We start from the raw sequence: 27,831 nt of genomic DNA on the forward strand, positions 1-27,831 counted from the left end.
AAGAGTTGTTGTCCATTAGATAACTCCAATTAGGGGAGGGATAATAAAGGAAAATATATATTTTTAAATATAGATATTTTACATACAGTACCAGTAACTCTGGGTCTTCCTTTCATTTTGTAATTTTATTTAACCTTTATTTAACCAGGTAGGCAAGTTGAGAACAAGTTCTCATTTACAATTGCCAATATAAAGCAAAGCAGTTCGACACATACAACAACACAGAGTTACACATGGAGTAAAACAAACAGTGAATAATACAGTAGAAAATTAGTCTATATACAATGTGAGCAAATGAGGTGAGATAAGGGAGGTAAAGGCAAAAAATGCCATGGTGGCGAAGTAAATACAATATAGCAAGTAAAACACTGGAATGGTAGATTTGCAGTGAAAGAATGTGCAAAGTAGAAATAGAAATTATGGGGTGCAAAGGAGCAGAATAAATAAATACAGTAGGGGAAGAGGTAGTTGTTTGGGCTAAATTATAGATGGGCTATGTACAGGTGCAGTAATCTGTGAGCTGCTCTGACAGCTGGTGCTTAAAGCTAGTGAGGGAGATGTTTCCAGTTTCAGAGATTGTTGTAGTTCGTTCCAGTCATTGGCAGCAGAGAACTGGAAGGAGAGGTGGCCAAAGGAAGAATTGGTTTTGGGAGTGACCAGAGAGATATACCTGCTGGAGTGTGTGCTACAGGTGGGTGCTGCTATGGTTACCAGCGAGTTGAGAAAAGGGGGGAATTTACCTAGCAGGGTCTTGTAGATGACCTGGAGTCAGTGGGTGGCGACAAGTATGAAGCGAGGGCCACCCAATGAGAGCATACAGGTCGCAGTGGTGGGTAGTATATGGGGCTTTGGTGACAAAACTGATGGCACTATGATAGACTGCATCCAATTTATTGAGTAGGGTGTTGGAGGCTATTTTGTAAATGACATCGCCGAAGTCGAGGATCGGTAGGATGGTCAGTTTTACGAGGGTATGTTGGCAGCATGAGTGAAGGATGCTTATTGCAAAATAGGAAGCCAATTCTAGATTTAACTTTGGATTGGAGATGTTTGATGTGAGTCTGGAAGGAGAATTTACAGTCTAACCAGACACCTAGGTATTTGTAGTTGTCCACAAGTCAGAACCGTCCAGAGTAGTGATGCTGGACGGGCAGGCAGGTGCAGGCAGCGATCGGTTGAAGAGCATGCATTTAGTTTTACTTGTATTTAAGAGCAGTTGGAGGCCACGGAAGGAGAGTTGTATGGCATTGAAGCTCGTCTGGAGGGTTGTTAACACAGTGTCCAAAGAAGGGCCAGAAGTATACAGAATGGTGTCGTCTGCGTAGAGGTGGATTAGAGACTCACCAGCAGCAAGAGCGACATCATTGATGTATATGGAGAAGAGAGTCGGCCCAAGAATTGAATCCTGTGGCACCCCCAGAGACTGCCAGAGGCCCGGACAATAGGCCCTCTGATTTGACACACTGAACTCTATCAGAGAAGTAGTTGGTGAACCAGGCGAGGCAATCATTTGAGAAACCAAGGCTAACGAGTCTGCCGATGAGGATGTGGTGACAGAGTCGAAAGCCTTGGCCAGGTCAATGAATACGGCTGCACAGTATTGTTTCTTATCGATGGCGGTTAAGATATCATTTAGAGGGCCTCCCGCCAGCTGCGCCACCATAGACTCTGGGTTCGCGCCCAGGCTCTGTTGTAACCGGCCGCGACCGGGAGGTCCGTGGGGCGACGCACAATTGGCCTAGCGTCGTCCGGGTTAGGGAGGGTTTGGCCGGTAGGGAAATCCTTGTCTCATCGCGCACCAGCAACTCCTGTGGCAGGCCGGGCGCAGTGCGCACTAACCAAGGTTGCACGGTGTTTCCTCCGACACATTGGTGCGGCTGGCTTCCGGGTTGAATGGTGCTGTGTTAAGAAGCAGTGCGGCTTGGTTGGGTTGTGTATCGGAGGACGCATGACCTTCGTCTCTCCTGAGCCCGTATGGAAGTTGTAGCGATGAGACAAGATAGTAGCTACTAAACAATTGGATACCAGGTGCAGTTAATACAGGTAATGAGAGAACAGGAATGCTTCTTAATGAAAAACGAACAGGTCTGTGAGAACCTGAATTCTTGCTGGTTGGTAGGTGATCAAATACTTATTGCATGCAATAAAATGGAAATTAATTATTTAAAAATCATACAATGTGATTTTCTGGATTTTTGTTTTAGATTCCGTCTCTCACAGTTGAAGTGTACCTACAGACCTCTACATGCTTTGTAAGTAAGAAGACCTGCAAAATCGGCAGTGTATCAAATACTTGTTCTCCCCACTGTAGGTCTGTAGCAGTTTGGGTCAAGAGTGTCCCCCCGTTTGAAGAGGGAATGACCGCAGCTGCTTTCCAATCTTTGGGAATCTCAGACGACACGAAAGAGAGGTTGAATAGGCTAGTAATAGGGGTTGCAACAATTCCGGCAGATCATTTTAGAAAGAAAGGGTCCAAATTATCTAGCTCAGCTGTTTTGTAGGGGTCCAGATTTTGCAGCTCTTTCAGAACATCAGCTGACTGGATTTGGGAGAAGGAGAAATGGGGAAGGCTTGGGGGAGAGTCTGTGGGGGGTGCAGTGCTGATGATAGCCAGGTGGAAAGCATGGCCAGCCATAGAAAAACGCTTATTGAAATTCTCATAGGACAAGATGCTGACCGGTTCTTTAACCTGTTGACCAACACACAGGGTCATTGGCTTGACGACCAGGGAGTGACCTTTCCCTTGTTGCCTGGGATACAGGGGTCTTCTGCTGGTCATCAGGATGGTGTGAAGACAAAGGCTGGACCTGATCCAGCTGTCACACCCCAGGTAGGCCCTATTCTGACTTCCAAATCAACCCCTAGCTCAGTGTTTTTCTACCCAAAAGGGAGCACATTTTAGTCCCTACTTCCAAGGGCTAGGAGGGGAACAGGGGGAGCAGGAAGCTGACTATTGGTGGCTATTCAGCAGCCTGATGGTCTTGGGGTAGAAGCTATTGGCCAGTCTGTTCGGTTTAACCATGTGTCCCATTGATGAGGATGGGGACGTGCCCAGCCTGGTTGCTCTTGAAGTCCACAATCAGCTCCTTTGTTTTGCTGACGTTGAGGGAGAGGTTGTTTACCTGGCAACCTCCTGCCTGTAGGCCCTCATCTTTGTTGGTAATAAGCCCTACTACTGTCTTGTCGTCAATGAACTTGATGATGGAGTCAGAACTATGTAAGGCCACGCAGTCATGGGTATACAGGGAGTACAGGAGGGGACTGAGGACGCACCCTTGTGGGGCCCTCTCGTTGAGGATCAGTGTGGAGGTCATCTTGTCCCCCTTTACCACCTTCGTTGTCCTCAGGGGCTCTCATCGGCAGCTCAGAGTCGTTTTGCTCAAAGTGTGAGAAAAAGGTGTTTAGCTCATCCGGTAGTGCGGCGTTGGTGTCCCAACATGACTGGCTTTCTTTTTGTAAACCGTGCTCGTTTGAAGCCCCTGCCACATACGCCTCATATCCGACCCACTGAATTACTCCTCCACTTTGTTCCTATACTTGTGTCTCGCTACCTTGATCAATCTGGGTAGGTCGTATTTGTACTGTTTAACCATACAAATGTCCCCAGAAAAACAACATGTAGCAATTACAATTGAAACCTGTCAAATCCTCTCATATACACAAGAGTGCCAAGGGAGTAGGTGCTATGCTTGATTTGGAATTCTGCAATAATCTAGAATTTACTCTGTTCGAGCCGGTGTTCCCAACCTTTTCCACCCAGGGCCCATATTAAATACACCAACTAAAAATAAAGTCTAGACCCGATTTTCTCTAAATGTTATTCTGCTACCAAATACATTTTATTATGATCATTTATATGAACTCTCAATTAAATTATACATATTCTCTTTTATAGACAGTGATTAGACCAATTGATTTGACAGACACACATTGTATAAGATTACTTCCCAAGCAAAGATCAATTTCTCTGACTCCTTGACTTTAGAAGGTCGTAGCTCAGCTTCTGAATGTCATAGAGACATGCCATATATTACCATGTGCATCAGTCACATCTTCCTCTGGCATTTTACTGCTTCTTTCTAGCCAAAAGCATTGTGGATTTATGCATCGTTTTAGATTGGTTATAAAAAATAGCATATATTAAAAAATACACTAAACATTGGCGCCACGCCCCCTAGTATATAGCAACAGCAGTGATGTGTTAATGATGACGTCCATCCTCTGTATTTTCTGTCAGGGCTCCAAGGCAGATGTGCCACCATGGCCTTCCACACCCCAGATCAGCCTGACTGAAGGGACTCCACTCACACAGGCCTACTATAGACCAGATTCTACCACCCAGGCCTTTTCTGAACCAGCAGACTCCCAGAGAGAGACACCAAGATCAGCTTCCTTTAGCCCTGGCACTGAATACAAGACCTGAATACAAGATCCCTCAGCTCAAGTAAATATATTCACTTGAAATGTTTATTGCTTTCGTGGGATAACATCACATGCACATTTAAAACAAAAAGGGAAACCAATATAGGGGTATTCATATGCGTAGTAGGTAGGCAAGTCACGATGCAACAGGTGAGGTCAAGTAAATATATTTGTGTTTTCTTATATTTCATTCTCATTTTGATAAACAGATGTCTATTGATTATGGATGCGTGTTGATTTGTTCACTTGGCTTCTTATACATTCCCACCATCAGACGCTTGTATTTTGAAAGCATGATTAAATTAGTTTATTCAATGCTTGCTTAACTCAACGCCTGAACTCTGAAAGAATAGTTGTCTGTATCGTTTTTAAAATTACAATAACTGTGGCATTTCCTCCCTAAAGGTAACATAGATGTTGTCCATGTGCTTCACTTCACAACAGGTAAGCTTATGCATGATGTTGGTGACAGTCTGCTTGTTTGAAGACTGTGGTCGTACGGTATGTCAGTATTGTGGTCAACAAGTAAAACGTCACCCAACAAGACTGTTGATTACTCATTTGTGAACTCATTAAGGCAGTTACAGAATGCAATTATAGAACTAAGAATGCAATAGAATACACATTACAATTATTTTTCAGTTTCTGTTTCTCAGGGACGCAAGGTCGACAACCAAATGCCATGCTTCTTACCAGAAATGTTCCTCGATTTTGGACCCCAGGAGAGGCTATGGTTCACTCTGAGCCAAACCCCAAGAAGAACCCTATCCCTCAACCTGGTCCCCAAGGACGACTATATCTCCAGGCTCTGAGGGGTGGCCAGTCCTCTTCTGGCTGTGCCGGGTGGAGATTATAACAGACCATGGCCAAGATGTTCAAACGTTCATAAATGACCTGCAGGGTCCGTTCCAGGTCGTGTTTATTGCAATCGTGTTGCACAGATGATCAGATCTCACAAAGCCTGGTGAAGTGTTCCAATGTGTTTTAATCTTCCAAGATGTGAATCCCCATTTTTAAAAAAAGAAGGAATGTCTGGAACAGCACCACCATATCAGAATCTCAAATGTCTTACAAATGTTATATCTCATGTCATGTCATATTTTTCAGCAATGCTATGTATTTTATGATGAGCTGCAGGCGAGAATGCAGCATTATGTGAATCTTCTTGTTTTGAACAGCAAGTTGAAGTTGTCAGTCAGTGTAATTCTTGTTAATAGCTATCCAATAAAAAAAATACATGATTGGTTTAAATCCTATCGCTTCTCATTGAATTTTGAATTCATGCCAAGTCCTTTTTGAAGAATGTCCTCGGGTGAATTCAGTCATGTGTTCAGAACCTCACAGATAATAGTGTAGGTTCAGTCTGCAGCATCACAGTCAAAGGCCAAATGTACCATGGAAGTCTCTCAAATCACCAAGAGGAATGGAGAAAAGCCGAATAGCACACAAATGAATGACTAGCTGAGTTTGAGAACAAAAATGCTAACTTTATTCAAAATGTGGAGATCACTTTCATTCTTTTCATAACAGGTCAACATCAGATCTAATCTATACAGTTCGGGGGTTGGGTTTGTGTAGGCCTGGATTTGGGTTATGCCGGATCCATGCATCTTGCCAGCCAATTAAATGCATCCCACGGTGTATTTATGAAAATAAAATGAGCTTGGCTTTCAACAATTTACAGACTGTGACACTTTGGAAACACAGGCACATAAATAACTTCTGTCTGCTATTTGCATTTGTTAAACTAATGGGTAATGGCTACTAACAAGTAATGGTAACTAATGCACTGATTCCATAATGCAATGCGTCTGTCCTAAAGGGCTGTTCTCCTGTCCAATGGCAGTTAGAATGCGCCTCAATCTTCTGATACCGTAACCCATACAAGGCATTGTCATGTTGTATTCTCCTTCTTGTTGTGAACACTCTTCATGTGCCTTCTTTGGGATTCAAGCGCTTTGAAGCGGGTACCGCAATCGGTGCACACATACGGTCGTTCCTCATTGTGCATTGTCTGGTGCTTATTCAGTGACGTTAACGTTGCAAAACATTTATAGCATTCAGAACACATATACGGTCTCTCCCCTGTGTGAACTCTCATATGCACTTTCAGGTTATCTCGTCTGTTAAAACCACGGTGGCAAACCGGGCAAGGAAACGGTTTGTCCCCTGTGTGAATCCTCCTATGCTTTGTCAGACAATCACTCGACCTGAAGCCTTTGCCACAGTCACTGCACCGATGGGGTCTTTCCCCTGTGTGAATCATCATGTGTCTTTTCAGATTACTAGTCCAGTTGAAACATTGACCACATAAGTGACAAAAAAGATTTTTCATGTGAGTTTGGAGATGCTCAATCAGAATTTCTTTGGACTCAAAGTGTTTTCCACAGACACCGCAAAGGCAATCTAGGCCTATATCCTCTGTGTGTTCTCGTGTATGTTTTATTAAAAAACTCACAGAGTTACATTTATTTCCACACACACCACACCAACAGGGAGTAGTAAGGCTTTGACTGTGTGGGTTCATATGGGATGACTCTGTGGATTTCCTTCCTTTTTTCCACATACCGGAGCTATGGCTTGTTATTTTCTGTGCTTTCTTTGATTTGAGTGGTGTAAACCTAATCCAAGGTTCTTTTTCCTCTTCATTGACAACTTCCCTGTATGGGGTTGGAGAACAGACCGGATTTACTGCAGAGAGGGGCTGAGGCTCCCTGGTTGGTTCTAATGTCATGTAGCCCTCTCCATCAGGTTCTGTTTTGATCGGTTCAGTTGAAGTGCTTGTTAGAGAGGCTCCCTGTCTATATTCCTCACTTTGGGTTTGGTAAAGATGTGAGGGCTGACATGAGTCCTCTTCCTGATCATAGTCATTTTTCACACAGTCACTAGAGCTAATTATGATAAAGTCATTATTAAACTCTTCCTCCTGACTGGTCCTATGTTGCTCCAGTTCCTCCTTAATTTGAGTGGGCTCTGGGTCTTCTTGCCCCAGACTGGGGCTCCATTCCTGCTCACAGTGTTGCTGCTTAGTGGGAACCTCCTCTTCGAAGACAGTGAGAGAGAGCTGCTGGAGGTCTGGGGAGAAGGATTAAACAAAAAAGTAAAAGCTGACATGAGACCATAATTACATTTACATGTATGCAACATAATGCAAAACGTGTCTTTCAGCAGGACGTGTTTCGTGCTCAAATGTAATAAAAAAAATATTTCCAATGTCGCATAATATTAATGTCAACAGGAAAAATATAATAGCTAGCGACAAACCTGTCCTTTGTAATTGTATCGCTTGTGGTTTGAGAACGATATCAAGCTGCCTCTGTAGACGGCCGTTCTCCTCTTTTGAACGATACACTTCTTCCTGGTACTCTGATATCGTTTTCTCAACAGCCCCAAATATCTCCTCAGCCGCTGCTGTTAAACGCTGGTTGAGAAACATTCTCAACAACTGTATTTTAGCCATTTTAGATTATCCAAACAGACTACGTGCGTTTGTGTTTGTCGACGTTTTGGTAACCTTTCACCTTTAGTTTTGTCCATGCACGAGCATATCATATTTTCCAGTGTCGCGTCCTGCTGGGCTGGTGGCTGACATACGAGGTTTTCTTCGTGACTAATGATTGGATAGTCTGTTGAGTGACCGTTATACTACCCAATGATATTTCCAAAAGGGGCTGGGTTTAATTCTACGTTCTGAACACGTTGAAGGAGTCGGGAAGTTTAGTAACAAAACATACATTTTGTGGTACTTTTCACTTCGGGCGTTAATTTTGATCTTAAAAACAAAAATGCCCTCTCTAAATGGGAAACCGGACGTCATGTTTGTAAGTTATTTCATGAATATTGATATTTTGTTGTGGAATTGTTCTCAGCATGCTGTAGTATGTCTGCGGCCTCCTCGAACTCGGATGTGTCGATTTGAATGCCCCGGCGAACTAACGTTATATCTTTCTGACAATAACACTTATCTAGATTATTGTTCATTTAGATACTGTACAGGCTACCGTGTGTGACTTCACATTATATTGTAGTAGGCTGGACACATGCAATGTTTAACATTTCATCCGCCGTTGAGCCGTTTCATAATTTTACCGTGTGTTCCAGCTGCTTGCCGTAGCTTTGAAGTTATCACGAAAAAACAGGGCTTATTTTCGGGCATGTTTTGCCCTGCCAGCTCCTATTCGTTATATTGAGCACCGTAGCACCAATTTGCCTTACGAACGTTATATTATTCACAGCCTATTGGTCCACGCCACAGTGCCTGCTTTGCTACTGTAGTTAAAATGTAAACAACAACAACAACGTACTCATGGAACTCTGAAGTCGTCCCATTGTTTCCAATAGGGAAGTATAGGTATGTCTGTCTATTTTGCCTAATATCTCGCAATGTGTATGTTCGATTTCGATTTTTTTCCCCAAGTCGGACACCATTTTAATCAGGATACTCTTCTCTTTCTAATTACTTAAGGTTGCGCAGCGTACTCTGTTGTCATCGGTCGCCAGACCAGAAATAGTCAAAAGTTGCCATTGTTTTCCCTATTTCCTCGTAATGCAGACATAAGCACACTTGGCACCATCGAGATGCGGATGTTTACTTAATACATTACTATCTAAGAACAGATTGCAGTGGTAAAATAAAACGGGATACAGTTTTTGGTGCCATTTATGCTAAATGACGTAATGAATGGAATTCTAAGCGACACTCCAGTCAGAAGAGGCTCTGCCAACGTTCTATTCCATTCATTTGCTATGGGCTCGCGCTAGTGTTCCAGCTTAGTCAACTTTATTTTGGCATTTTTCAGCCTTGGGTGAATTTTGACTCGTTCTATTGTCCGGCCTACTTGTAGTCCTTTCTATCCTTCGAACAACGTTGCACTCGTTCTGAGAATAGTGCAGCGTTTTTTGAAAGAGAGAAAGACGTTGTTCGAAGGAGAGAAGGCTTTCCAGTTGACCGTTTTGCTGTGTTGTTGGTGGGCTTTTTCAGGAGGAAGATGACCTGCCTTATGAGGAGGAGATCATCAGGAATCCGTACTCAGTCAAGTGCTGGATGCGCTACATCGAGTTCAAACAGAATGGCGTCAAGTCCGTCCTCAACATGATCTATGAACGAGCTCTGAAAGAGCTACCTGGCAGGTAGAGGAAAAGTTTCTACATCTAGCTAGATGCAGTGTTTCCCAATCCTGGTCATGGGGACCCAAATGGTGGTGTGTATCGTTTTGTTTTTGCCCCAAAATACACCCCCCCTGGGTGCCCAGGGTCAGAATTGAAAAAAAAAACTGCTAAAGGTTCATGGAAAATACTGTGATGTCCCAGACTGTTTGTAGTCTGTCTGTGACTAGAGGATACTGATTATGATTTTTCAACGCCGATACCGATTATTGGAGGACCAAAAAACCGAATACCAATTAATCGGCTGATTAAAAAAAAAATAATAATAATCTAAATAATAAAATATTGTATTTGTAAGGACTATTACAACAATACTGAATGAACACTTATTTTAACTTAATATATATAATGCATCAATAAAATCAATTTAGCCTCAAGAAGATAATGCAACATGTTCAATTTGGTTTAAATCATGCAAAAACAAAGTGTTGGTGAAGAATGTAAAAGTGTAATATGTGCTAACGTTTCAGTTCCTTGCTCAGAACATGAGAACATATGAAAGCTGGGGGTTCCTTTTAACATGAGTCTTCAATATTCCCAGGTGTGTAGGTTTAGATTGTAGTTATTATAGGACTATTTCCCTCTATACCATTTGTATTTCATTAACCTTTGACTATTGGATGTTCTTATAGGCACTTTAGTATTGCCAGTGTAACAGTATAGCTTCCGTCCCTCTCCTCGCTCCTCCCTGGGTTCGAACCAGCAACACAACGACAACAGCCACCACATCGAAGCAGCGTTACCCATGCAGAGCAAGGGAAACAACCGCCCCAAGGCTCAGAGCGAGTGAAGTTTGAAACGCTATTAGTGCGCGCTAACTAAATAACTAAATGTCATGACTGTGTGTTCACGGATTGTTCATACGTGACCTTGCAGTTACAAGTTATGGTACAACTACCTGAGAGAGAGACGGAAACAGGTCAAAGGGAAGTGCATCACGGAGCCATCCTACGAGGAGATCAACAACTGCCATGAAAGAGCACTAGTTTTTATGCACAAGGTAGGCGAATGCTTATATAAATTTATTTGATTTTGATTTTTTTTTAATTATGTCCTGTTGTCCATCCACCCATTGTGAAGAGAAAATACTCACACAAACTCTGAGGAATATCATTGTCCATTCATTGGCACAGACTATTACAGAGTACATTTATGTGTGTGAGAGTATTTTTTTAAAACTTGGAAGTAGATTTTGTCGTCTGAGATTGTAGGAATAGCATCCCACATAACTTGTTCTTCCCGTGGCTGTCCTAGATGCCGAGGATCTGGCTGGATTACTGCCAGTTCCTGGTGGCTCAGTGTAAGATCACCAGGAGCAGACGCACGTTTGACCGAGCACTCCGAGCCCTGCCCGTCACTCAGCACCCTCGCATCTGGCCCCTGTACCTCCGCTTTGCCCGGAACCTACCCCTGCCTGAGACCGCCATCCGTGTCTATCGCAGGTACCTCAAGGTACAATAAAGACATTTCTAGAAGATTTGCTCCTTTGTGATTGAACTACAACCAAAGCCGAAACAACTGAAGCCTCTCTTTATGGAAGATAGTCACAGGATAAATCAGAATTCACATGAATAAACACTATTTAATTTCAACCATGGTGATAAGAATGTGTCCTGGTTATGAGATTATAACAACACCAACCACACATCACATCGGAAACCGACAAGATATCACGCAGCATAAAAGGTAGGCCTGGAATAGATGAGTGCTACCAATACATGTGTGAAAGCAGGCTATGTGCCGCTCACACTTGGCTGAGCAGAAAACTATTAAAGGAAGTGTGAGAAGGCCCCACATGTGCATTGGCCCTTAGGCGTATGTAGACCTGATCTCCCACCTCCAGCTGTAGTGTGACTGCGTCACCCCTGTTATCTGCTGTATCAGTACTAGACTTGGGGTCAGATCGAATAGACATACACTCTCGAACAGGGATATGTGGGAGTCTTCAGATGAAAGTATGAAAGAAGAAGCTGATGTATTTAGACCCCTCTTTACAGGGGCTGCAAACACTCCTGTGCCGGGGGCTTTAGGCGTTGCCGATGTTAGTGATGACCTTGCTGTAGGTCAGGTTAGTGTCTTTGCTGAAAGGCCCTAATTTTCCAGTCTCTCTCAGGACAGTGGAGAAGAGCACCTTTGTCTTCTCTTTATTTCTCAGCTCCTCAAGCTGACTCTCGATGACTTTTAGCGTGGTTTCCATGGCTCCTAGTTTTTCCCATCGCGGTTTGCAGTTTTTTTCCACTGTGGTTTTCAGTTTCTCCTTCATGACTCCGAATTCTGTAATTGGAGTCAACATGTAGCATGAGTTCTGCAGTTCTGCAGTGCATTCCACCTTATGTTCAGTCATTGGGGTGGTCTCCCGTGCAATTGACAGACAGCAGCTCAGAGACGCCATCAGAAATGCTGTAGCCTTCATCCTTCACCTGGGTTCTGATACCTCTGAGTAAACCGTATTGGGTCTGAGTAGGCCTAACCTGTTTTTATTCCAGAGTTTTCACAGCTTCTTTTTATACAGCCAGGTTTTGACGCGATCCAGTAGACTGGAAGTTAGTCCTTGTAATGTTGGTTATATCGTTCTTTATTCAACCTTATTAGTCCGTAAATCAGACTGTCTGTGATTTTGTACCTAGATTGTGCTTTTCTGGCATGGACAAAGCTTACTTACTGGCCCTGTCCCTAGAGTTGCTGAACATGTGATAACATTACAGCGATGGTAGCTTTGTGTGTGTTATCTCCAAATCATATATCATTAGAAATGTGAAAGATTTTTGGAATATTTGGGTCAGGAGACCTCTGACCTCTAGGGTTCATATTGGAATGAACTCTATACTTTATTCCTGATAACCCTACATATTTATTTAGTCCTTGTAATTATTTGAAGGAATGGACAGGACAATATACATGCGTTCAAAGGATTTCCTCTCGGCTTAATGCATTTTCTAGTCTTCCACACAAGCAGCAGTGTGATATTCCAGAGTTATTAGATAAATGGTTGATTAAGAAAGCCACATTTATATATTGGTTGTCAAGTAAGTTCTACTGTGCCAAAAGTCTATATTTCTCAAAATGGCAAAGTTATTTCTGCAACAGCCCCCTGGATTTAACTCTCTTCCCCCTCTTTCTCTGCAGCTGTCCCCAGAGAATGCAGAGGAGTACATAGATTATCTGCGTTCCTGCAGCAAGCTGGATGAAGCTGCAGTGCGTCTGGCAGCCGTTGTCAACGATGAGAGCTTTGTGTCCAAGGAGGGCAAGTCTAACTACCAGGTAAGACCACGTCTGGCTCATCCTCCTTATCCCCATGTTGTTGTGTGTTTGATATCTAACGTTATCCCCATGTCGTGTGGTTGATATCTAACGTTGTTGTGTGGTTGATATCTAACGTTGTTGTGTGGTTGATATCTAACGTTGTTGTGTGGTTGATATCTAACGTTATCCACATGTCGTGTGGTTGATATCTAACATTGTTGTGTGGTTGATATCTAACGTTGTTGTGTGGTTGATATCTAACGTTGTTGTGTAGGTGATATCTAACGTTATCCCCATGTCGTGTGGTTGATATCTAACGTTGTTGTGTGGTTGATATCTAACGTTGTTGTGTAGGTGATATCTAACGTTATCCCCATGTTGTTGTGTGGTTGATATCTAACGTTATCCCCATGTCGTGTGGTTGATATCTAACGTTGTTGTGTGGTTGATATCTAATGTTATCCACATGTTGTTGTGTGGTTGATATCTAACGTTATCCCCATGTCGTGTGGTTGATATCCAACGTTGTGTGGTTGATATCTAATGTTATCCCCATGTTGTTGTGTGGTTGATATCTAACGTTATCCCCATGTCGTGTGGTTGATATCTAACGTTGTTGTGTGGTTGATATCTAATGTTATCCCCATGTTGTTGTGTGGTTGATATCTAACGTTATCCCCATGTCGTGTGGTTGATATCTAACGTTGTTGTGTGGTTGATATCTAACGTTATCCCCATGTTGTTGTGTGGTTGATATCTAACGTTATCCCCATGTTGTTGTGTGGTTGATATCTAACGTTATCCCCATGTTGTTGTGTGGTTGATATCTAACGTTATCTCCATGTTGTTGTGTGGTTGATATCTAACGTTATCCCCATGTTGTTGTGTGGTTGATATCTAACGTTATCCCCATGTTGTTGTGTGGTTGATATCTAACGTTATCCCCATGTTGTTGTGTGGTTGATATCTAACGTTATCCCCATGTCGTATGGTTGATATCCAACGTTGTGTGGTTGATATCTAATGTTATCCCCATGTTGTTGTGTGGTTGATATCTAACGTTATCCCCATGTTGTTGTTGATATCTAACAGCTATGGCACGAGCTGTGTGACCTGATCTCTCAGAACCCAGACAAGGTGAACTCTCTGAATGTTGGGGCCATCATCCGTGGAGGCCTCACTCGTTTCACAGACCAGCTGGGCAAACTCTGGTGCTCCCTGGCTGACTACTACATCCGCAGTGGACATTTTGAAAAGGTACTGGTCTGGATTTATGCATCCCAAATGGCACCCTATTCCCTTTGTAGTGCACTACTTTTGACCAGAGTCCTATAGACAATATCACCGTTATAACTCACCACCATAACCTTGTCATAATATATGTAATGTAATAAATACATAATATTTATTTGACGTGTTTTGACTAGCTATCATGCACGTTATGAAGCTTTACGATGTTGTTATGTAGTTCAAATCAAATGTTACCAAATATATGCACTGTTTTTGCAATGCACACACACACTCACACAGACTAATTTGAATGCTTGTGTGTTGTGGCTCACCAGGCTCGTGATGTGTATGAGGAGGCCATCTTGACGGTGGTGACGGTGAGAGATTTCACCCAGGTGTTCGACAGCTACGCCCAGTTTGAGGAGAGCATGATCGCTGCCAAGATGGAGACTACCTCCGAGATGGGGAAAGATGAAGAAGGTGGGCGCATCTCAATAGTCTAAAGGGATGTCACTCTCCTTGTCTACTGCTCGGATCTCAAGTAACTGTATAAAGGGAGATCGATTCCTTACCTAGGTATCCATGTTACTGTTTTTCCAATCCTGGCTGGTACTTTGAGTAAAAAAAATCGAATTAAATCAGGTGTTATTTGTCACGTACACAGTTTACAGCCGGTATAAAAGGTGCAGGGAAATGCCGGTGCGCTGGTTCCTTCAACATAACACGTAAATGTAACCGAAGGAGAGTAGTCTTGGGAAGCCAGCCATTTTAGAGTATTGAGATGCACCCAGTGTATCTAGATTGTGGAGTATCACAATTTCTTGCAAAAAATAGATTTGAACTCAGCAAGAATAACCTGTGAAAATAAAGATTACAAAGGGGGGGGGGTCACAGCCGTAAGTGAATGCTTTGCCTTTGTCATCGTGCTCAACTCGTGTTCCCTTTCCCCCTAAGAGGACATAGACCTGGAGCTGCGTCTGGCCCGCTTTGAGCAGCTGATCGCCCGCAGGCCCCTCCTGCTGAACAGTGTGCTGCTCAGACAGAACCCCCACAACGTCCACGAGTGGCATAAGAGGGTCAAACTGTACGAGGGGAAACCACGACAGGTAGCAGAAACCAGAAGTGGGCACATAGTAGGAGTGCTGATCCAGGATTAGTTTAACCTTTTAGATCATACTGAATATGATTATATGAACAGATGAGACCAGATCCTAGATCAGCACTCCTACTCTGAGACCCTTTGTGGATACAGGCCCTGAGCTCTTAGCCCTAGTCTGACTCGGTGTCATCTCCTTGGCTCTGTCTCTAATACCCATTTTATACTACTGAACCGAGGTGTACTGCACTGGCCTGGTTCTACATCCACTGTTCTAGCTGGAACCGTGATGTGAAATGAAAATATCTGAGCCAGCGCAGTACGGTTCAGGTCGGCATTATTATAATGTGAAAAGGGTTTGAGAAAACCCTGAAAAACAGTTCTTTACTGAGCTAGTTGACATCTGTGTTATTGGTAGAGAGTAGTGATTAATGCATGTTTACAGATTTCACATTTATAATTGTTTCTTAGTCTTTCTAGCTGGCAATAGGTACCTTGCATGCTTTTCTTCACATACATGTACAGTGTATAGAAGGTGTGTCTTAACCTCTTTTTCAGATCATCAACACCTACACAGAGGCAGTTCAGACTGTGGACCCTATGAAGGCTACAGGGAAACCCAGCTCTCTCTGGGTCTCCTTCGCCAAGTTCTACGAGGAGAACGAGCAGCTGGACGACGTGAGTCTCAAACTAAGGTTTCCCCATCCCACGTGGGTTGAAATCGTACTTCAAGTGTTCGTTTGAGCCTGCCTGGAGTGCCAGATGGGTAGAATTGTCACTTTTGGGACTATTACATTGGTTTCATTGCAAGCTCACCAAGCAAGCGCAGTAAAGTATTTACCCAGGTCTTCTCCCTACTTAGGGTGACAACAACATAGATTTAATCCTTCAAGCCAAGAGGAAGTTAATTTTTTTTATATGTTATTTTTCCACTTTTCCCAACCATCAGGCGCGGACCATCTTTGAGAAAGCCACCAAGGTGAACTACAAGCAGGTTGACGACCTGGCTGGCGTGTGGTGTGAATACGGGGAGATGGAGCTACGCCATGAGAACTACGAACAGGCGCTACGTATACTGAGGGTGAGATGGATACACAGGCACAACAAATACTGACCCACTATCTGTCACACACTCCAAAGACACTTACATTTGTACTTTTATGTCATCCAAAATTATTTCTTATGCATTTTAAACTGCTTACCATTGCTGTGTGGGCAGCTGATGCATTTTTAATCTATCTATTTAATAACTTCAGTCAATGAATACCCTCATCTAATCTCATATTCTATGATGCAGACTGCTCTTCTCAGAGTTTCAAATATTAGGTCTATAGATGCACATTTTTGTATTTATTTTTATTTAACCCTTATTTTACACGGTAAGTTGACTGAGAGCACATTCTCATTTACAGCAACGAGCCGGGGAATAGTTACAGGGGGGATGAATAAGTACTGGATGCATGTCTGTGTAAATATCCCTTGACTTTCTCTCTTTCCAATTGTGTAGAAAGCAACTGCCATCCCGTCCAAGAAGGCGGAGTACTTTGACGTGTCAGAGCCGGTGCAGAACAGAGTGTACAAGTCTCTGAAGGTCTGGTCCATGCTGGCTGACCTGGAGGAGAGTATGGGAACCTTCCAGGTACTTTCTTCATATTTCCCTCTCAGGTATCCGTCTTCGTTGTGTTTCAGTTGCACTGCTTTAGAAAAGAAAGAAGGTAGCTTTGATGCAACACATCTAAGACTGCGTTTACACAGCCAGCCCAAATCGGATCTTTTGCCCCATTATTGGCAAAAGATCAAAATGGGGCTACCTGTGTATACGCAGCCTAACAATAGTCAACCAACATTTCGGCAGCAAGTAGCATGGTTTCTGGATTGGATTGATTAACATTATTTAGGTTTATACGGTTGACGTATTCCATGAGCTCTTCTTTCAGATTAAATCATGTTAGAATAGGAGAAACTGAAAATGCATCTTGGGCATAGTGATGACCCAGTTTTAGGGAGCAAACAATGAAACAACCAAAACGTGTAACAACAACGCATGTAATGACCATATGATATAACTAACAACCCTGCCTTTTGTCTTGGTCGTTTCTCCCCGTCAGTCCACCAAGGCGGTGTACGACCGCATCATTGACCTGCGCATAGCCACGCCCCAGATAATCATCAACTACGCCATGTTCCTGGAGGAGCACAACTACTTTGAGGAGAGCTTCAAGGTGACAGCGCCCACCTGCCCTGCTGCACACATCTCACTAGCCTGATCCCAGTTCAGTTGTGCTGTCTTGACAACACTTATGGTCATTATCACGATGTCTGAACTGGGACAAGTCTAACGTTTCACAGCCTATCATATCAACACTAACTTATACTGCATTCAAACTGGGTCATGTTCAGGGCAGAGTACCCTACTGAACAAGACCCTGACCATGCCTCCACCCTTAAAACTACAGCATTTCGATCAGTTATTAAATCCCCTGTTGCTGACGGTCTACATGCGCTCTCTACAGGCGTACGAGCGCGGCATCGCCCTCTTCAGGTGGCCCAACGTCTATGACATCTGGAACACCTACCTCACCAAGTTCATCGACCGCTATGGGGGCAAGAAGCTGGAGAGGGCCCGGGACCTGTTTGAGCAAGCGCTGGATGGCTGTCCAGCCAAGTTCGCCAAGAGTAAGGGACTTTGTTGTCTTTCTGTCACTTCTGTACGTTTTTATGTCTTAACGCATGTTTGTGACGCGTTGCATGTCTGTCGAAGTATGATGCAAAAATAATTTCCTGACTGATAAAACAAAGTCATCATCACAGTTGCATTTTAGCTACTGAGAAGCACCTAGGAAAGTACTGTCCTTTTCACACTACCAAGACAAGCTGTACTGTGCTGGCCTGGTTACACATCCACCACATTTGTAGAAACCGTGCTGGGAATGACAGATGTTAAAAGACCATGACCGAGCCAGCTCCGTACGGTTCAGGTTGGCATGATAGTATAAAAAGGGTGTTCCATGTATCTTTCAGTTTGCTGCTGGTATCCATTTGTATCCATCCCCCAGCTACAGGAATGACGAGTGAAATATTTTCTGTTCTGGTTGACAGCCATCTACCTGCTGTACGCCAAACTGGAGGAGGAGTTTGGGTTGGCGCGTCATGCCATGGCGGTGTACGAAAGAGCCACGCAGGCGGTGGACAACACGGAGAGGCATCACATGTTCAACATCTACATCAAGAGGGCTGCAGAGATCTACGGCGTCACCTACACCAGAGCTATCTACCAGAAAGCCATCGAGGTAAGAGTGTAGGGGCGCACACACAGGTGCATCTCAATAGTCTAAATCAGGGCCTACGGGTGGTTTGAGTAAAAAAAGAGACTCTTCAAAGTAGCCACCCTTTGCCTTGATAGTTTTGCGCTCTCCTGGCTTCTCTCAAGCAGCTTCATGAGGTAGTCACTTGGAATGTATTTCAATTAATGGGTGTGCCTTAAGTTAATTTGTGGAATTTATTTCCTTAATGATGCATTTTGAGCTAGTAAGTTGTGTTGTGACAAGGTAGGGGTGGTATACAGAAGATAACCCTATTTGGTCAAAGACCAAGTCCATATTATGGCAGGTACAGCTCAAATAAGCAAAGAGAAACGACAGTCCATCATTACTTGAAGACACGAAGGTCAGTCAATTCAGAAAATTTCAAGAACTTTGAAAGTTTCTTCAAGTCCAGTTGCAAAAACCAAGCGCTATGATGAAACTGGCTCTCATGAGGACCATCACAGAAAAGGAAGACCCAGAGTTACCTCTGCTGCAGAGGATAAGTGAATGAGAGTTAACTGCACCACAGATTGCAGCCCAAATAAATGCTTCACAGAGCTCAAGTAACAGACACATCTCAACATCAACTGTTCAGAGGAGACTGCGTGAATCAGGCCTTCATGGTCAAATTTCTGCAAAGAAACCACTACTAACAGACACCAATAATAAGAAGAGACTTGCTTGGGCCAAGAAACACGAGCAATTGACATTAGACCGGTGGAAATCTGTCCTTTGGTCTGATGAGTCCAAATTTGAGATTTTTGGTTCCAACCATTGTGTCTTTGTGAGACGTAGAGTAGGTGAACAGATGATCTCCGCATGTGTGGTTCCCACCATGAAGCATGGAGGAGGTGGTGTGGGGTTGCTTTACTGGTGACACTGTCTGTGATTTATTTAGAATTCAAGGCACACTTAACCAGCATGGCAACCACAGCCTTCTGCAGTGATACGCCATCCCACTGTGATACGCCTCCAAATTCACCCGACCTCAACCTAATTGAGATGTTTTGGGATGAGTAGGACTGCAGAGTGAAGGAAAGCAGCCAACAAGTGCTCCGCATATGTGGGAATTCCTTCAAGTGTTGGAAAAGCATTCCTCATGAAGCTGGTTGAGAGAATGCCAAGAGTGTGCAAAGCTGTCATCAAGGCAAAGGGTGGCTACTTTGAAGAATCTCAAATATAAAATATTTTGATTTGTTTCACACTTTTTTTGGTTACTACAGGATTCCATATGCGTTATTTCATAGTTTAATGTTTTGACTGTTATTCTACAATGTAGGAAATAGTACAAATAAAGAAAAACCCTTGGATGAGTAGGTGTGTCCAAACTTAAATATATATATATTTTTTTGGGGGGGGGGACAGAAAAACTCAATATACTTTCAAATGACTAAAACCAAATAGAAATGTTGTGAAAATGATACGGGACCTACATTCATACTGTTTCTTGACTGTCTCCAGCATGCTAATAATCACTGAAATGAAAGCTAGACAGTCAGTGAGCATTAAACATTTTCCAAAAGATGGATATTGGAAAATGTTTTGCTAATTCCGGACCTCGTTGAAGAACGAATGCAGCCCCCATGGCAAAATGAGTTAGACACCCCTAAATTTATCACATGATTTTTATTCATTGTTATGCCGTATATGGTTATGCAGCTGATATATTCCAATATATAATATCATATGTTGTTTTTCTTCCAGGTGCTTCCAGACGAACACTCCAGGGACATGTGTCTGCGCTTCGCTGACATGGAGAGCAAACTGGGCGAGATCGACCGGGGACGAGCCATATACTCCTACTGCTCTCAGATCTGTGACCCAAGGGTGAGCTCTCACACTGACCCAGGGTCCTGTTCATTAGTGCACATTAGAGCTGGGCAATATGGACAAAAATCTGTTTCGCGATAAATTGCCTGAATTCATGCGATAACAATACATTTTGTGATACGCTTAGAACATTAATGTCCTACCACTACTACTAGTTTGATAGTTGTAGCAATCAATTGTGCCATTAACAATCACTCAGCAAACATATTTAATTTCAAACTTCACATTTCTCTAGTGTAGGCTACTTATCGCAATGATTTTCGGTTTATCGTCCCAGCTGTAACGCACACTGTAGGAAAACGTTGCTGAACGGAAAGCAAGCTCTTCTTATTGGACAATCCACGTAGTCCTTCTCTGTTTCAGTCCTTTCCTCATTTTGGTGGAAACACAGGTTCGTGTTGAGTAGTGATAAAATGTTTCACTCCCTGTGTGTGTTTGTTTCAGATGACGGCCACGTTCTGGCAGACATGGAAGGAGTTTGAGATCCGCCATGGGAACGAAGACACTATCCGGGAAATGCTGAGGATCAAGCGTAGCGTCCAGGCCACGTACAACACACAGGTCAACTTCATGTCCTCACAGATGATGAAGGCCACCACCAATGCCACCGGCACCAGTAAGAACGCACGCACACACACACGTGCATGCATACACACATGCATACAACCATATACGCACACACACACAAAACACACACACACACCTTTGGTCTCCAATGATGGCACAACCTTATCAAGCATTAGATGTTTTTCCTATAAGAGATTGATTAATCAATTAATCTCATATGTTGATTTTTGAAGTGTCATTCTCACATCTGTAGATGTTTTTCATGAAAAACACAGGCCAGTTGGGGCTAGGTTAGAGTTAGGGTTAGGGTATCTAACTCTGTTATTCTGTGTGTGCAGTCTCAGATCTTGCCCCGGGCCAGATGGGGCTGGATGATATGAAGCTGTTGGAGCAGCAGGCCCAACTGCTGGCCGCCGAGGCTGAACAGGACAAACCCAAACTCAAAGAGAAGATCCTCTTCGTCAGGTCTGTCACCCCCCCACCCATTTAGCATCCTTTCTGTTGACCTCTGAAACCGCCAACTGCAGACCAGGGCCCGTATCAGAATAGGAGTGCTGATCTAAAATGTAATATCATAATGAATAAGATAATATGGACAGATCCTAGATCAGTAATCCTACTATGAGACGTTTTGTGGATACGGGCCCAGGAAGAGGCCAGTCATTTAATATAAATACAACAATGTAGAAGTGGTTCAATACTGGTCTTAACCACTGTGTGTCATTGTGAATCTGTTTGTTTAGGAGTGACACGTCACGCAGCGAGCTGGCTGAACTGGCCAAACAAGCCAACCCTGATGAAATTGATATTGATGATGAGGATGAGGATGGTGATGAAGACCAGGGCCCTGAGGGTAAGTTACAACACCACTGGGAGGGGAGGTGGGGCTGTTGAGCAGGGTGCAATGCTACAGAACGTTCACATAGAAGTGGATTGTGTAGATACAGAAAATGATTCTGACTATAGAACCATGCCAACCTTATGGCTCACATTTCTATCTGCAATGTTTTGAATGTTTCACATGATTGAATGTTTCAGCTGTTTTCTTGAAAACCCTAATAATAATATTTAAAAAATAATAATAATATACACACACACACAGTACCAGTCAAAAGTTTGGACATACCTACTCATTCAAGGGTTTTTCTTTATTTGTACTATTTTCTACATTGTATAATAATAGTGAAGACATCAAACTATGAAATAGTTGGAAACACATATGGAATCATGTAGTAAGCCAAAAAGTGAATTTATATTTGAGATTCTTCAAAGTAACCACACTTTTCCTCGATGACAGCTTTGCACACTCTTCGCATTCTCTCAACCAGCTTCATGAGGTAGTCACCTGGAATCCATTTCAATTAACAGTGTGCCTTGTTAAAAGTTATTTTGTGGAATTTCTTTCCTTAATGCATTTAAGCCAATCAGTTGTGTTGTGACATGGTAGGGATGGTATACAAAATATAGCCCTATTTGGTAAAAGACCAAGTCCATATTATGGCAAGAACAGCTCAAATAAGCAAAGAGAAACGACAGTCCATCATTACTTTAAGACATGAAGGTCAGTCAATCTGGAAAAGTTCAAGAACTTTGAAAGTTTCTTCAAGTGCAGTTGTAAAAACCATCAAGTGTAATGATGAAACTGGCTCTCATGAGGACCGCCACAGGAAAGGAAAACTCATAATTACCTTTGCTGCAGAGGATAAGTTAGTTAGCGTTACTAGCCTCAGAAATTGCAGCCTAAATAAATGCTTCACAGAGTTCAAGTAACAGACACATCTCAACATCAACTGTTCAGAGCAGACTGTGTGAATTAGGCCTTCACGGTTGATTTTGCGAAGGAACCACTACTAAAGGAAAACCAATAAGAAAAAGAGACTTGCTTGGGCCAAGAAACACGAGCAATGGACATTAGACCAGTGGAAATCTCTCCTTTTGGGCTGATGAGTCCAAAATTTTGATTTTTGGTTCCATCTGCCGTGTCTTTGTGAGTTGCAGAGTCTATGAACGGATTATCTCTGCATGTGTGGTTCCCACAGTGAAGCATGGAGGAGGTGGTGTCATGGGGCTTTCCTGGTGACACTGCATGGTGGTTATGTAAATGTGTGTTTTCATTATTCTTGTCTCTCCCTCCAGAGGTGCAGCTGGAACAGAAGAGCGTCCCCACCGCTGTCTTTGGAGGGCTGAAAGAAGGAGAAGATTGAATACAGATATGACATCATTGACGAGCTCCCTGGTCCACAAATGGAGCCTTTTCAACCCCTGTAAAATGTATGATGAGAATAGATTGTATGGAATGTGAACTTTGTCATTGATCTTTTCTTTGTTGTTGACTGTAAGGGTTCTTGCTCTACATTCATAGATTGTCAAGTCTGCACCAGATCTGTGAATAAAAATCAGATTTATGAATAGAATTTAAATGTTCCTTATTGAAAACAATTGAAATGCTCCTTTCTAAAAATAATATAAATGCTCATTTTCCTTCTAAACATGAGGACTAAGGCACACTTCAAAGATAACTTGTTTAAATTAGCATGTTCAATAGAACAAAATTGTTAAAACCTCTGACATGTTTTGGCATGACTTTTGTCAGGTAGTTTTTATGATTTTGTTCTATTGAACATGCTACAGTATCATAATAAAGAGTGCCTTGGTCCTCAAATGGACCCTTTAACCAAAGAGCACCTTCAACCTACAAAGATCTACTAGTAGTGTATCCTTGCAGCACTTTTTATCATTCTTTCTACAAATGCTCCTTGATGTAGTGATGCATTAAAGCAAAACTAGCATTGGTAGCACTGTGGCACTTTTCCTACAGTTGAAATCACTGTTTGCTACAGTATTGTATGTCTTGGCATTGCAATTATTTCAACCTGCATGACATTGAGCCTGTTCACAATGGTTCTATGAATTTGATGTGTAAACTGCTGACAACTCTTACTGTAAGTCCAACACCATGACTGACCGGGTCTGTGCAGCAGTGCTTTGCTTCAGAAAGACTAAGGGGAGTTTCCTGCCCTAGAAAAACAGAGGGAGTAGTTATGCTGTGTGAATAGGGAATATTTAATTGATACTGGAACTGGGAGTTGTAAGTAACAAGAGATGCATTTTACAGCCTTGTCATGCTCCCAGGCTTATTGTTTTTGATTTTAAAAACTAGCACTCACACTAGCTGGAATTCAACAATTCTTAGGAATTAGGAACGTGGCATCCTATATTGGATCTGAGCAGTATGTTGTGTATTATAGCCTAAAGTTATATAATTTACACTTCCTCTTTAACTAACCTTTAAACCAGTTTTTTACTGATTTGTTTGTATTGTTATGAAGGGAAATGAATAACCCTAGAACAGGAAAATAAATAGGCCTAGCATTCTCTTCTATCCAGTGGTGTAAAGTACTTAAAGTAAAAATACTTTAAAGTACTACTTAAGTAGTTTTTGGGGGTATACGTACTTTACTATTTATATTTTTGACTACTTTTATTCCACTACATATCTAAAGAAAATAATGTACTTTTTACTCCTTACATTTGCCCTGACACCCAAAAGTACTTGTACATTTTTAATGCTTAGCAGGACAGGAAAATTGTCTAATTCACACACTTATCAAGAGAACATCCCTGGTCATCCTTACTGCCTCTGATCTGGCAGACTCACAAAACACCAATGCTGAGTGTTGAATTGTGACTGGCTAGCTGTCAAAAAATACAAAAAAATAAAATTGTGTTGTCTGGTTTCTTAATATAAGAAATTTTAAATGATTTATACTTTTACCTTTGATCTTTAATTACATTTAAAACCAAATACTTTTAGACTTACTCAATATTTTACTGTGTGACTTTTACTTTAGTTATTTTCTTTTAAGGTATCCCTACTTTTACTCAAGTATGAAAATGTGGTACTTTTTTCACCACTGCTTCCATCTCCTGTTTTATAAGTGATCGGTTAGTTATTCAGAGAAAGGAATCACCCTGGAACGGAAAAGAAATAGGCCTTAGCGTTCGTCTCTTCCATAATTAGATGAAAATAGTTGAGAGGTAATCCTCTCACAGGCTGCGTCCCTAATGACACCCTTTTCCCTACATAGTGTATTACTTTTGATCAGAGCCTTATGGGCCCTGGTCGAAAGTAGTGCACTATATAAGGAATAGAGATCCATTTGGGACATAGTCACAATGTTACTGCTGAGAGAGCTCTTGGAACTTTCAAGGCCATCATGTGATGTGATTGGGAGATCTGTGTGCCTGCTGAGAATTCTGTGTTTTCTGTGTGGTTTGCAAAGCTTGAGCGTTGACTGGAAAGTGGAAAGAAAAGAAATCAAGGCCTAGGCTCCTATTTCACATGTTTATTTTAGTACAATTTGGGGGTTTGTGGCAGTCCATGTGTTTTATTTTGATAGAAGTTGCTTATAATTTGGTGGGCTACTTTTTGTTCAAAACCACACAGAGTAGGCCTACTTGAGGCCTGTGATAAAAATGCCTACATTGCATTATCATTTATGGCACCTAGGCCATTTATGCACCTGTTTAATTAAAACGTATAGGCCTAGAATGCATATAAATCTCAAAATGCATCATTGTTGGCATTTTCTTTTATCTATATGGTAGGTTTCATGGTCAGAAGACAATATTTGGAGACAAGTGTATGGGAACCTCCTTTGGGCTATTTGCTCAATTCAACACGGCAGGTTTCACCCACCTAATTCATATTTATGCCATACCTAATGCACCTGTCATCATACCGCTCGCTACCTGCTGGTCGCGTTCACAGGATTGAGAACCCGCCCCTTCACTCTTCCTCAAACGCGATTGGCCAGTCGGCTGAGTGAGTGATGCCATTGTGGAGCACCTGGAAATCAGTCATCGACGGGGCTCCAGCCTACTGTACAGCGCTAACCAAACGTTAGCAATGCGGACGGCGAAACGGGAAATAATACGCCTTTATTTATTTATTTTGTATAACCCGATGTGTTGGGGCTTCAGTAGGGCTTTAAGACCGCGCGCCTTCATCTTATGACCATTTTTTTTTTTTTTTGGGGGTCTGTAATCAGGAGAGAAACGGGATATATCCTGAGCTGGGGCCCATAGTGTCTGGATATTTCCCGAGAAAACGATTACACACATCCGTGTTCCTCAGCCACAGTGTTATGGAATAGGAAAAATAAAAGAATGAATGCTTGATTTGAAGCTTTTTCTTTCGCCACCAACTATTTTATAGGTCTATATCTCCCTCCGGTTACCACGGCCCGTCTGCGGACTTGCTATGGTGGACTCCAACGCAATGAGGAAGACTTTTGTAGTCCCGGACATAAAACCTTTGGATCTGTATGATTGTACCAGGGCAAAAATATGCGCAAGTGTGGGATGGGTCTTGGCCAAATCTTACGCCAATGCAGGTATGTGGCCTAGGCTATTGTAGCCGAACGTTTATAATGTTTTGTTCTGTGTTTTTCCTACATTCCCCTCCCTCCCATGTAATCCAGCATTGTTCCCCGACTGTCAGTGTAATGAAAAGCGCGTGCATGAAGGTGAACTGACTGCGCGTTGTGTAAACTCAGCGATTTTGGGCACACAAAGAGTCGCCTACAGTACGTTAGAGGTGGGACAGAGAGCGTGTGTGGGATGTAGCTCTTCTCGGCACCCCCATTTCAACCCGAATAGCGGTCCTTCCTCAGATTCCCAGGTGTTGTGCCCGAATATTGTATAACGTCGAAAAAACATATCCTTACAACATCCTTGTTTGGATCACAGCAGCCTATTTGATCTACAGTAGTTGATTTAAGATCCAGCTCGCGTGCCAATTTCGACTGGTGCATTGAGGCCCCCCTAGCAAATGGTGACGAGGCATCGGTTTTGACAGCTTGTCTAATTTCAATCACCAATAATGGATCGAACTAATTTAATTTTGGCTGGCGAGTAACTCCGGGACTATAAAATATCCTGACCTGAACCGAGTGTTCACCACTGAAAAACACATAGGCTATTGTCAGGTCAGCTGCTGCACAAATAGCGTGAGATTTTAATAATGCATCTAAATAATATAATAGGCGGTATCGATAATGGTATATTTCTCTATAATAATGCTAATGGTAGGAGCCTACTGAAACCACCCGTTCTCTTTCGATGACGCGCATACACACCCACTTAAAGATAATCGGTTTGTTGGATATATGCCTAACGTTACTACACTATTTAAACGAAACCCGTTTTAGTTTCATATAAGCCGCCTACCCTCCCCAGCTGAATGAACATCTATACTGAACAAAAATAGAAATGCAACAATTTCAATGATTACAGTTCATATAAGGAAATCAGTCAATTGAAATGAATTCAATAGGCCCTAATCTATGGATTTCACATGGCTGGGCAGGGGCGCAGTCATGGGTGGGCATGGGCCCACCCACTTGGGAGTCAGGCCCAGACAATCTGAATGAGTTTTTCCCCACATGAGGGCTTTATTACATACAGAAATACTCAGTTTCATCAGCTGTCCAGGTGGCTGGCCTCAGACGATCCCGCAAGTAAAGAAGCCTGATGTGGAGGTCCTGGCGCTGGCGTGGTTACAAATGGTCTGCATTTATGAGGCCGGTTGGAAGTACTGACACATTCTCTAAAACGCCGGCTTATGGTAGAGAAATGAACATTCAATCATCTGGCAACAGCTCTGGGGGATATTCCTGCAGTCAGTATGCCAATTGCATGCTCCCTCAACTTGAGACATCAGTGGCGTTGTGACAAAACTGCACATTTTAGTGGCCTTTTATTGTCCCCAGCACAAGGTGCACCTGTGTAATGATCATGCAGTTTAATCAGCTTCTTGATATGCCACACCTGTCAGATTGATGGATTACATTGCCAAAGGATAAGAGCTTACTAACAGGGATGTAAACACATTTGTTCACACAATTTGAGAGAAGTAAGCTTTTTGTGCTTGGAACATTTCTGGAATATATTATTTCAGATCATGAAACA

General features: G+C 42.6%; 3 protein-coding genes across 3 annotated transcripts in view; 2 read left to right on the plus strand and 1 right to left on the minus strand.

The window, feature by feature from the left end:
• Positions 1-5,888: 5,888 nt before the first annotated feature.
• On the minus strand, positions 5,889-7,990 carry LOC123999008 (zinc finger and SCAN domain-containing protein 31-like). Its single transcript, XM_046304320.1, has 2 exons — positions 7,687-7,990; positions 5,889-7,497 (listed from the first exon to the last, which is right to left on the minus strand). Exons 1-2 carry the CDS (start codon positions 7,880-7,882, stop codon positions 6,317-6,319), a joined length of 1,377 nt encoding a protein of 458 aa, XP_046160276.1. The 5' UTR covers positions 7,883-7,990; the 3' UTR covers positions 5,889-6,316.
• A 113-nt stretch (positions 7,991-8,103) lies between these two features.
• xab2 (XPA binding protein 2) lies at positions 8,104-23,273 on the plus strand. The gene is made up of 19 exons (XM_046307006.1): positions 8,104-8,243; positions 9,404-9,552; positions 10,465-10,588; positions 10,843-11,040; positions 12,715-12,849; positions 13,924-14,088; positions 14,397-14,541; positions 15,016-15,167; positions 15,716-15,835; positions 16,107-16,238; positions 16,665-16,796; positions 17,266-17,379; positions 17,671-17,833; positions 18,257-18,447; positions 20,167-20,289; positions 20,737-20,908; positions 21,198-21,324; positions 21,603-21,712; positions 22,996-23,273. Exons 1-19 carry the CDS (start codon positions 8,208-8,210, stop codon positions 23,061-23,063), a joined length of 2,556 nt encoding a protein of 851 aa, XP_046162962.1. The 5' UTR covers positions 8,104-8,207; the 3' UTR covers positions 23,064-23,273.
• A 2,441-nt stretch (positions 23,274-25,714) lies between these two features.
• The window catches only part of camsap3 (calmodulin regulated spectrin-associated protein family, member 3), a 57,222-nt gene continuing 55,105 nt past the window's right edge, over positions 25,715-27,831 (plus strand). The window contains 1 exon segment of the mRNA XM_046306114.1: positions 25,715-26,255. Coding sequence (XP_046162070.1) covers positions 26,123-26,255 — 133 coding nt within the window. The 5' untranslated portion in view covers positions 25,715-26,122.

This window comes from Oncorhynchus gorbuscha, linkage group LG16 (genome assembly GCF_021184085.1).
Source record: "Oncorhynchus gorbuscha isolate QuinsamMale2020 ecotype Even-year linkage group LG16, OgorEven_v1.0, whole genome shotgun sequence".
Classification (NCBI taxonomy): Eukaryota; Metazoa; Chordata; class Actinopteri; order Salmoniformes; family Salmonidae; genus Oncorhynchus; species Oncorhynchus gorbuscha.